The 12,056-nt window shown below is 43.3% G+C and overlaps 1 protein-coding gene across 2 annotated transcripts in view; it reads right to left on the minus strand.

Moving 5' to 3' along the window:
* Nucleotides 1-12,056, minus strand: part of SH3PXD2B (SH3 and PX domains 2B) — a 112,591-nt gene that overhangs the window by 54,371 nt on the left and 46,164 nt on the right. For both annotated transcript variants that reach the window (XM_059917680.1, XM_059917679.1), the window contains exon 4: nucleotides 6,077-6,153. In XM_059917680.1, coding sequence (XP_059773663.1) covers nucleotides 6,077-6,153 — 77 coding nt within the window. The remainder of the gene's footprint in view (nucleotides 1-6,076; nucleotides 6,154-12,056) is intronic.

Genomic DNA, 12,056 nt, shown 5'->3' on the forward strand with positions numbered 1-12,056 from the left:
CTTCAGGGGAGGTCTCAAGGGACTGGAGTCTGGTAAACAGTACTGTTATACTGCCTATAGAGTTTACTTTAAAACATTAGGGTTGGCCAAAATGTTTGCTTGGGTTTTTCGTAAGATGTCATGGAAAAACCCAAACGAACTTTTTGGTCAACCCAATACTACAGCACAGTAGAGGGGGTGGGGAAGGGAAGGATTGGGAGTTTGGGATTAGCAGATGCAAAGTAGTATATATAGGATGGATAAACAACAAGGTCCTACTGCACAGCACAGGGAACTATATGCAATATCCTATGATAAACCATAATGGAAAAGAATGTGAAAAAAATATATATATATAACTGAGTCACTTTGCTGTACAGCAGAAATTAACACAACATTGTAAATGAACTATACTTCAATAAAATAAAAAATAAAAATAAAAAAATAAAATACTACAGCACGGGCATACACACCCACATGTTCATAGGTGTGTATGTGTGTGTGTGTGTGTTAGATTTAACCTACACTCTAATAATGGTGAGTTAATATCTGAAGTACCCTCATCAGGAATGAACACTTCAGCAAGTAGGAGACTCTAATCACAAGTTCTCATTTCAGAAAAGGCTACTTTGGGGCTTCAGCTATCTTCACCTCTGACCAACACTAGAACCTCTATTTACTAGCATAACAGTTGTTAGAAATAATTTTCTTCACTGGTGAAATGAGGGGTGGCCCTTGCATGAACAGAACACGGCGAGCCCAGCATTATACATCCTTCTTCTTGGTACCCTGGTTCTAGGATTCCGAATCCTCTGTGTTCTACCTCTTCTTGAAGATTTTACTGTCAGACTATGGTTAGGATTAGCTGATCCTGCCACTAGGATACCACTGCATCTGTCTTAAGGAAACTTTCATGCAAAGCGGTGTCAGACAAGACAGCTGGTATTTCACTGAGTTTATACAACAACTTGAGAGTCTGTTTAGGGAACTGCTTGATAACAAATGCTTGTATGTGTGGCAGGATTTGGCTGAGTCTCGTTTTCATTGTGTCTTTTGATGAACAGAAGTCCTTAAATTTACTGTAGTCAAATAAATCAATCTTTTTATGCTTGGTACTTTTTGTGTCTTTAGAAGTCCCTCTATACCTAGAGATTATGAAGATATTTTCCTATTTTTATCTTCTAAAACCTTTTATAATTACCTCTTACATTTAGGTCTTCAATGTACTTGGAAATGATTCCATGTGTGTGCAAGGCAGGGGTTAGTTATCTTTTTTGTTTTTTCCAATATGGATACCTATTTACTGAGGAATCCTACCTTTCCTCAATGATCTACAAAGCCGCTTTTGTTAGTATCAAAGTGTCCAAATACACATAGGTCTGTTTCTGGGTTCTCTATTTTGTTCCAATGGTTGTCTATCCTTGTGCCAACACCATACTATGTTAAATACTGTAACTTTATGATAGGTCTGGTAGAGCAGAAAGTTTCTTCCTAGCTGGTAGCTAGGTTTGGGGACATCTACAGCCTTCCTCTATCTTTACCTATTGGAAACTACCAATTTCTACCAAGATAAGGCGGACAGTGATAGATCAAATTGGCTTAAGTCAGCTCACAACAATGTCAATAACAGAGACCAGATCTTACATAAAGGTCTATGCAGTCTCTAAAAGACTTCACAGGCCTTGTAACAAAAGGGATGGTTTCATCTCCTTCCAGGAGGGCAGTTCCCTTGAAGCTAAGCCCAGGGAATTTGGCCAACTAAAACCCCCAAATAACTGCTCTGCTTCTTATGATGCATTAATAGCAGGGGTGGTAACTTCCATGCGGCTCATGTAACATAAGCAGTTTCTTCCCTGTGGTTAATCCAGGTCAATTCATGATCTCTGGACCATTCCAAGCATAGCCAGATGCAGGCAGCTGCTGCTGTCCCTTATCCCTTCAAGATTTTATGTTTCCTTTTCCAAATCAAATGTCCAGGGGTTCGGGAAGCCCTGGGTGAGAGGAAGGTGTGACTGGAGAGAAGTTGGGTGGGCTGGGGAAGAAGCAGGAGAGCACATTTGGGCCGAGGTTTCTGGGAAGGTACCAGGTGGAACTTGCCAGCTGGCTAAGGTGACCCCAAGGGTTCAAAGTTCTTCCCAGCAGGGCCTGGACAAAGGAATTTTAGGCTCTAGAGGTTTGGAAAAGGACAAAGAGCAAAGATCTGAACTTTCCTCTGAGATCTGGGAGGCAGCAGTGGTGTCTTTGTGCCTGAATGACGAGCCCTGCCCCTCATCCCCATCCCTTTTTTAAGGGTATCCTTAGGAGAGAGAAGAGTCTGAGTCTATCTGCTTCTATGAAACACACGCTTAACTATTTTGGCCTCTTGAATTTGTACTTTCTTGGAGAGGCCATAAGTGGTATGCGAGTGCCAAGTCCTAAAAGGGCTGGGTTCATCTCTCAAAGTCTCGAATACTGTTATTGTGAGTAACTTTGTTGGGCCTCCATTTCCTCATCAACACGAAGGGAAAAAGAACACGTCCTCCATGTTATTGGAGGGATGAAACGTGGTCATGTCTGGTAAAGAGGAGATGGTCAATCAGGAGTGATTTTCTGCCCTTCCATGACATCTCCTGCCAAGAGAGGGGCGTCTATCCCCACACTTTCCCCCTTCAAAATTTTTCTACAGACTTACTGAAGTATAATTTATGCACCATAAAATTCACCCATTATAAGTACACAATTCAATGATTCAAATTCAAATTATAGAGTTAGGCAACCATCACCACATTCTAGTTTTAGAACTTTTCCATCACCTCAAAAATGTCCCCAACCTCATTTGCAGTCAATCTCCATTTCCACTGCCCCAAGGCCCAGGAAACCACTGACCTGCTTTCTCTAAATTTGCCTTTTCTGCACATTTCATGTAAATGCAATCATACAATATATAGTCTTTTGCATCTGTCTTCTTTTGCATAGCATCATGTTTTTGAGATTCATTCATCTTGCAGCATTAATCAGCATTTCACTGTCGAACAATATTCTATTGTATGCCTTATTCCACATTTTCTTTATCTATTCTCCAGATGATAGACATATGGATTGCTTCCAATTTGGGGCTATTACGAATTAATGCTGCTATGAACAATTGCATCCAATTCTTTGTGTGGACAGTTTTCACTTCTTGTGAGTATGTACCTGAGAGTAATCGTATGATAAATTTCACTTTTGAAGAAACTGCCAAACTGTTTCCCAAAGTGGTTTCCATCATATGTCTCCAGCAGAATAAAGAGCTCCACTTTATCTCACATCCTCACCTCTTGTGTGTCTTGTTGATTACAGCCATTCTGGAGGCTGTGTAGGCATCTCATCATGGTTTTATTTTTCATTGCCCTGATGATTAATGATGTTGAACAACTTTTTATGTGTTTATTAAGCATTGTATGTCTTCATGGGTGAAGTTTCTATTCAATCTTTTGTCTGTTTTTAAACTGGGTTGTCTTTTCATTTTTGAGTTGTAAGAGTTGTTTATATAGTCTCAACACAAGTCCTTTCTCAGATATATGACTTATAAATATTTTCTCCTAATCTGTGGTGTGTCTTTTCATTTTCTTCATGATATCTTTTGAAGCACAGAAATGTGTAAGCTTAATGAAGTCGAGCATATCAATTTTTCTCTTTTGGTGTTATATCTAAGAACTCTTTGCCTAAACCAAGGTCATGAAGATTCTCTTTTATGTTTTCTTCTACAAGTTTTATAGTTTTAGCTTTTATATTTAGGTCTATGATCCATTTTGAGTTGAGCTGATTTTTTATGCATGGTGTGAGGTCAGGGTCCAATTTTAAAAACTTATTTTTTATTTTTTTGCATATGGATATCCCATGATCCCACCATTTGTTAAAAAGACTACCCTTTCCCACTGAATTTCTTGGTACCTTCGTTGAAAATCAATTGAGTATAAATCTGAAGAGTTTACTTCTAGACTCTCAGTTCTCTTCCAGTAGTCCATCTGCCTATCCTTACACCAGTATTACAGTCTTTTTTTCTCCCCCCAATAAATAAATAAATTATTTATTTATTTATTTTTGGCTGTGTTGGGTCTTCATTGCTGCACGCAGGCTTTCTCTAGTTGCAGTGAGGGGGGCTACTCTTTGTTGCGGTGCGCGGGCTTCTCATTGTGGTGGCTTCTCTTGTGCGGAGCACAGGGTCTAGGTGCGCAGGCTTCAGTAGTTGTGGCACGTGGGCTCAGTAGTGGTGGCTCACAGGCTCTAGAGTGCAGGCGCAGTAGTTGTGGCACATGCGTTTAGTTGCTCCGTGGCATGTGGGATCTTCCCGACCAGGGATCTAACCCGCGTCCCCTGCATTGGCAGGTGGATTCTTAACCACTGCGCCACCAGGGAAGTGCTATGCCAGTACTACAGTCTTGATTACTGTAGCTTCATAAGAAGTTTGGAAAATGGGTAGTACAATTTTGTTCTCTAATTTTGTTCTTCTTTTTCAAAATTGTTTTGGCTATTCTGAGCCCTTTGCACTTCCTCATACACTTTAGGATCAGCTTGTTCATTTCTACAAAAAAGCCTACTAAGATTTTGGCAGAGATTGCATTGACTCTGTGCATCAACTGGGGGAGAAATGCCAATTTAACACTGTTGAGTCTCCTAATCCATTAGTATGGAATGTCTCTCCATTCATTTAGAGTTTCTTTAACGTCCCTCAACCATGTTTTGTAGTTTCAGTATATAAACCTTGTACTTCTTTTATTAAATTTATTCCTAATTATTTTATTCTTTTTGATGCTATTGTGAGTGGAATTATTTTCTTAATTTCATTTTTGGGTTGTTCCCTACTAGTAGATGGAAATACAATTGATTTTTTAATATTTGTCTTGAGTCCTGTAATCTTTTTTTTTTTTTTTTTTTCACACACACACACACTGTATTTTATTTTTACAAGAGATAAATCGACTGACACCAAGCATTGTACATGGATGACCACAACAAAAGCAACAATGATTGCAATTACCAAACATGAAACACACTCATACTATGTCATAGTATTGACATTCAGTCCAGTAATCCTCCACTGTAACAGCTCCTTTACTTTGCAGTGAAAATTGATTTGTATATTCTTTGCCTCTGAGTCCTTGTGGAATTTTTTTTTTTTTTTTTTTTAAATTCAGACAGAAAGTCACAAAAATTATACTCATACTGATGAGTACTGTAATCTTACTAAGCTCATTTATAAGTTCTAGCAGGTTTTTTTGTGGACTCCTTATGGTTTTCTACAATAGAATCATGTCATCCGTGAATCAAGGCAGTCTTACTTCTTCCTTTCTAATCTGTATGCCTTTTATTCCTTTTTCTTGCCTGCTTACACCAGCTAGAATCTCCAGTAAAATGTAGATCAGCGGTGGAGAGAGCAAATATACTTTGCTTTTGCTCCTGATCTTAGGGGGAGAAAGCATTCACTGCTCCATTTTTAAGGCATTTTTTCTATTCCTACCCTTCTCCAATCAAACTGCTAGTGATTTTAAGTTAGAGGAATAAATACTAAAGATTAGGGAAGCTAAACAAAAGAAAAATATGCTTCTTTCTTGACATCAGCCTCAAATCAAACAAAACATAACCAAAAGGCAGGGAGGCCCCTTGTGGTTGAGAACATTTAAGGGATTGGAAGCCAGCTGCACTGTCCAACAGGGGTTGGCTGAATAACTTCTAGAACATTCATGCACAATGGAATACTACGTAACCATTAAAAGCAGGTTCAAGAAGATTTTTTTAATAGCATGGGGAAATTCTTTTAATATGAGAGAAAAGAAAAAGAGCAACAAAAATAACACATATGGGATGATCTCAACACCATAAAGAAATACATGCAGAGAGAAAGGAGAGAAAGGAAATATGTAAAAACCTTCATAATTGTTGCCTCTGAGTTAAAGGATCATGGGTGATTGGTTTTTCTAATTTCTTTACATTTTTTTCACCAGTACAGATCTTTCACAATGGGCATCCTGTAGTCAGAAAAGGAAAAGAAAAACAAAACAAACAAACAAAAAAACCCCAAAACTACCCACGGGGAAGACACGAGACACAGGGAAGTGTTGGCATTTCTCAGACTTACCTTACAGTATTCATCGATTGGTATCAGGCGTTTGACGGCCACGTCCCGAATGTGGCTCCGTCGGAAGAGAATTTTGCCTGCAGGAGATGAGAGTGCACACAGCGTTGTAAGGGAGCATTGACAAGCTCTCAGCAACCTGGGAGGATGAGGATGTGGCTGCCTCTGGTAGGCCTGAGTGGTACCTAAATTCCTGGCTGCCATCCATACCTGCTGCTGGGCGTCCACAGGGCCTGGATGACCCCATGCTTGGTCCTCCAAAGCCCTGTTCACAGCTCTAGCGCAAGGGCTTGAGGGAGTGGGGCTCAGTGGATAACTTTTGGTGAGAGAAGGGAGGCTGGAATCAAACCAAGGAAGGAAGATCTGATGATCGGAGGTCCCCTGTCCAACTATAAGATTCTCAGATGCGGTGAGCACTTCAGCGAACACTCAGATATGCCCTCACTCGACAGCTCAGTCTCCTTCCCTCCTCTTTCTTTGTATACTTTCTGCTCTAGTCTGATGTTTTCCCAATACTCCACACTCTCTCATAATTCTGTGCCTTTCCCTCTGCCTGGAATACCTTCCCCATCCAACCTCACCCACTACCCCTGCTGGGAAACTCTTACACACTTCAAATGGGTTAAGAGTTCCTGTCTCTTTCAGAACAGACTTGTGGTTGCCAAGGCGGGTGGGGGGGGGGGAGGGAAATATTGGGAGTTTAGGATTAGCAGAGGCAAACTAGTATATATAGGATGGATAAACAATAGGGTCCTATTATATAGCACAGGGAACTACATTCGATATCCTGTGATAAACCATAATGGAAAAGAATATGAAAAAGAATATATATATGTATAACTGAATCACTTTGCTGTACAGCAGAAATTAACACAACATTGTAAATCAACTATACTTCAATAAAATTAAAAAAAAAAAAAAAAAAAAAAGAGTTCCTGTCTCTGATTGTACACATCACATTGTCGAATTTACATGTCTTCTTCCTTCCTACTAGTCATGGGGCTCCGCCCAAATAGGGATTGACTGGGCTTTAGTCAATTTTTTGCCCCTGCCACATGGCACTCACGTTTGATCAATGCATGAAGGTGGATTCCACCTGCCAGGACGACATATCCCTTCAATTCCTTCGCCAATAAGTGTTTGTAACAGAGGGCTCCAAGCCCTCCTACCACACCGAATACTAACACAGTCCATTCACTACTTGCTGGGTGACATCTGAGCCCTGGGCTGTGGTACCAGAACCTCCAGTGTGACATATGGGCAGAGGACATGGGTCACAGGCAAAGACAAGTATATAAATGATGCCACTGAGGGTCTCAGGAAATATCTAAGATGCTGAAACATTACGGGTGAGGTTTGTTTCAAGCAAATCAGCGGGTTCCCGAGAGTCTTAAAGGAGATCCTCTCATGGGGAGATGGTGGCAAAGTTCATGCACTGAGGATCCAGACAGCATGGCCACACCATTCTGGATTTGTCACAGAGACAGGGGCCGGAAAATCAGAAATAAGACATCAAGGAGCGACAAAGAGGTGGGGGATGGAGACAAGTCCCCCTGCCATGCTCATGCGGGGCGACCAGGAGGCCTCTAGGGGTCAAAAAGGAAGGCACAGGGAGACCACAGCTCTCCAGACTGCAGGGCATGGAGACCTATTAAGAACTTCACCTACTTCTGGTCCAAGGAGGTAGGTCCTGGAGAAGAATTTGGGTTACGAGGCTGGCAGGGTGAGGAGAGGTTAACCACTGATCTGAGATGGCGCTGGTGAGACTGCTGTCTCCATGGGTCAACCTTGGGTGAGCAGGGACAAGACGGTAGGAAAGGCCCATAAAGAGTTTTCATCATAGGACAGAATCGAAAGGGATGATGGGAAACAACCTATTGACTTTTAAAGATTTGCAATGCAAGGTGGTCAGGGAGATTTGTACCCAAAAAGACCATATGGTTAAGGTCACATTTAAAATAATCTGACAACTTGCTCTTGGGCAAAAAGGCACAATCAGCAAATGAAGTAGATATGGTCAACCTAATAGTAATCCTTTTTTTGTTCATTTCCATTTAATTAAAAAAGAACCCACAATGAGATGAAATACATATTCCTTATATTCCTTAATAACAAGGATCTCTTTCTTTATAATGGTGATGGGTTTAATTCTGATGAGTGAGTCAAATTTCTGATACACCACGCTTGTTAGAAGAGAAAAAAATCTAGAAGAAAATGCATCACAGGGTTCATAGCGCTTGTCTCCGAGGGTAGAAGACAAAGCCTTTTTGTGTTCTTCTTTATACTTTCCCCAAAGTGCCTACTATAAACATTGATTGCTCTGGGAATCAGAAAATTTTCATGTCATTTAAAATGAAAAAAGCAAATTATGCAGCAAAGTGGGAAGGAGTTTACAACCTGGCCTCCCTAGAACCGATGATATTCCCTCATTCACTCCCTAGGGGCAGGCTCTGTGTGAGCCCTCTGTGTGCAGGCACTGGGGGCCTGCCTTCCTGGCACTGGTGCTTTCCAACAGGGAGGGCCCCTGCTGACATTCTGGGTGGGGCAGTCTTTCCCTGGGTGGGAGTAATAATTACCACCCTCATGGGTGGGACCACTTGAAGATCAGAATTCCTAGGAGAATCCTGAACCTTCAGGAAAAATAAGAAGTGTGTGCCTGTGAAGAGAAATCCTACACAGCAAACGCTTCCTGCCCTCTAATCTATTTCTCAAAATGGGAGAAGGGGTGCCTGTCAAAAACATTTTGGTGCCTACCAAAAACATTTTGGTCCCAGTTTGGTATAATTTCCCCTTCTATAAAATCAGAGGAAGGGTGGAGAGAGGGGTGTACAGGCCTCTTACTGAGAAGGCTGTGACCTGACTCGAAAAATTTACAGTGGGCATGGTGCTAGCACCGGCCTGGCACAGGCTCACCTCAGAGCCACCACGGCCCAAGAGAATTCGCCTGAGGCCTGGCCTGCAGGGGCTGGGAGAGGACCAAGAACTCAGGCGCCTTCAACGTCTCCTGCGGGTGGGACACAATAATGTCATTCTTCTTCCTGTGTGGCCTCAGTGAGTCTCTGGGCACTTGTCAGGTGCCCGGCCAGCAGTGGGGACAGGAAGTCCCCTCGGCAGGAGTAGCACGTGCAGGGGAGGCCACAGGCTCCACAGGGTCAGTGAGGCCCCAGGCCAATCCCAGGGGGGTCTATTCCTTCCTGTGCTGCCTTGGGAAATGCATTTACCTGTCAGAGCCTCAGGCTCCTCATCTGTAAAATGGGAGAGCAGCCCCTATCTCTTAGTAGTCATCTCCGTGATACACCAGCACAGGGCTTGGCCCTCCCTAGGTGCTTAAAAAAGGGTAATTACTTTGTTTAAAAAATAGGTTACATGATACTGCCTTATATTCTACAAGGAAGAGCACCTCTCCTTTCCTCAACCCCCAACTTGGTTTCTTAAGATCTGCCTCCGACAGGCTAATTCATCATTTATCCACAGCGGAGTGGAGTTACCGCTCAGGCCCTGGGCTATGGGGCAGAACAGAGTGGCCAGCGCCCCCCCTGGCCGGTGCCTCCAGGTGAAATGCGGATCTGCGCCTGCTGTGAAGCTTCTGTGTGAGTCACGGAGAAGGAGGGCTAGCGAGCCCACACCCAGCCCTCCCCTCAGGCCAGCCTTCCTGGAATGGGAAGGGTGCTCAGAGGAGAGAACAGCCTTTGGTGGGAACGAGCAGGCTTTTGTTTTCCATAGTGGAGGAAGGCCAAACTGTAATTCTTATTTTTCAAGCCGCATCCTCTGCCAAGTTGGCTTCCCCAGCTCTTGCTGGGATGGAAAATTGCACAGGGCTGCTCTCCCCACCCCCCCGCCTTTGTGCTAACATGAAACTCGCTTTTGTTCTGCTGACGTGGCAGTCTTGGCAGAAAACTGACCCCTAGGAGAGGGGCCGTTTCTCCCACCCGTCCCTGCCCTTGGCCTCGGCCTCAAGGAAAAGCTAAGAGGTGGGCTGGGAAGGGATGCTCCAGGGGTCTTAGGGCCCAACGGGGCCTCTCCAAGCTACAAGTGGGTGTCCTGAGCAGGAACAATGGAGCCAATTCCCTGAGAACAGCATTTTCATGAATTCGTGGGTGGAAAAGGATTACGTAACCACGAAAGCTTTCAGGGGCTGGGGAGAGGGTCGGCTCAAGTTCTTCCCTGTCCTGGGAAGTTTTTCCAGAGCTGGTTTTGCCTTTCACCAGCAAAGAGTTATAACTCACTGCTTTCCTTTTTTTCCTTGAAGAAAAATATACATTTAGAGCCCATTTCAACTTAAATATCCAGATTGATCATTTAAGTAGGACTCCAAGATATGAAAGGCCCCAAAATTCCAAAGGAATGTCCCAGGACCCTGTTTCTGCCTTTACTGAGAACCTTCTATGTACCAGGGAGAGAAGTTTGTGAAGCAGGGGTCACTGTTCCATTTTATACATGAGAAACTGAGGCTCAAAGGTGGGGGGAGATGTCGTATGCTTGAGGTCACAGGACTGGGCCTACTGAACTCCAAAGCACATGCTTTGGGCGCTGAGATGTGGTTACTTCAGCTGGCATACCGGCTTTCCTTCAATAAGGAAAAAAATTCCAGTGTTCTCTCCCCATGGAAGAAATAAAAACATTAGGTTTTTTTAGGCAAATGATCTCCCAGTAAATGGGGGCCTGGCAAATACATCTACCCTGTCTCTAAACTCACTCAATGATGACACTATCCAGAAGAACACACTGATGTGCTGATTGCAAAATCCTGGAGTGGGGGAGGGGAGAATGGGCTCCTGGGTGATCCATCTCATGGCCTGCCCCCTTGTCTGCATTACGAAAAAGATTTAAAAGGCTGGCCAGCTCTAAATATTTGTGATTTAGGGTGATTGTCAATTTGCCGATTATCTGTACATAAAGATACTAGCAAGTGCTTAATTGCTGCTAGTTACATATCAGGCACTTACCTAATCCTCCTAACAACTCTATCATTTAAGTACCATTATGATCTCCAGTGTGCAAATGTAGAAATGAAACTCCATGTGCTTAAGTAATTTACCCAAGGGAACAGAGTGGATGATTAGGGGCACTGGGATTTGAACCTGGGCTGTCTGACTTTGGGCATGAATTCTGAGCCCGCCATACCTGTGACTGAATCCCAGCTCTGCCATTTATGCAAGTGATTATAATTTCTCTGAGCCTCAATTTCCTCATCTGTGAAATGGGCATAGTAATGGCTGCCCTGCAGGATTGTTCTAAGGATTCAACAAGCTAATGAATGTAAAGCACTTAGCCCAGCGACTGGCCCACAATAGAGATCTAATAAATGGTAGCTATTATTACTTGAAGCTATAACATTGGTTTGGGTAACCCAATTTTTTGAGTTGAAGCCTTGATGTTATTCCTTTGGTAAGAATTTTTTTTGGGGGGAAAGGGACACTGAATGTCTTGAGAGCAGGCACCAGCCATGGTTGCATGAACTCCTCCACAGTGCCTGACACTCAGAAGGTGCTTGGCCCACTCAGGCGGGTATGCAGGCAGGCAGAATTTCTTAAATGGCCCCCCAAAGATGTCCCACCTTAATCTCAGAGCCTGTGAATATAACGGAATCTCACTCCTGGGATCATGTTATATGATATGCCTCAGTTCATTTCAAGAGAGGGAGATTACCCTGGATTAGCCAAGTGGGTACAAGGTAATCACATGAGCCTTTAAAAGCAGACAGCTTTCTCCAGCTGGTGGCAGGAGGGGAAGTCAGAGATTCCAAGCACAGGAGAGAGATTCAGTGCCCCGTTGCCAGCTTGAAGATGGATGAGGAATACAGGTAGCCTCTGGAAGCTGAGGGGGTCCCCAAGGGACAGCCAGGAAGGAAATAGGTATCTCGGTTCTAGAGCTGCAAGGAACTGAATTCTGTCAACAGCCTGAATGAGGTTGGAAGCAGACTCTTCCCCAGAACCTCCAGGTAAGTGCCCAGTCCAGCCAAGACCTTGACTTCGGTCTTTTA

The sequence above is a fragment of the Balaenoptera ricei genome, chromosome 3 (assembly GCF_028023285.1).
Source record: "Balaenoptera ricei isolate mBalRic1 chromosome 3, mBalRic1.hap2, whole genome shotgun sequence".
NCBI lineage: Eukaryota > Metazoa > Chordata > Mammalia > Artiodactyla > Balaenopteridae > Balaenoptera > Balaenoptera ricei.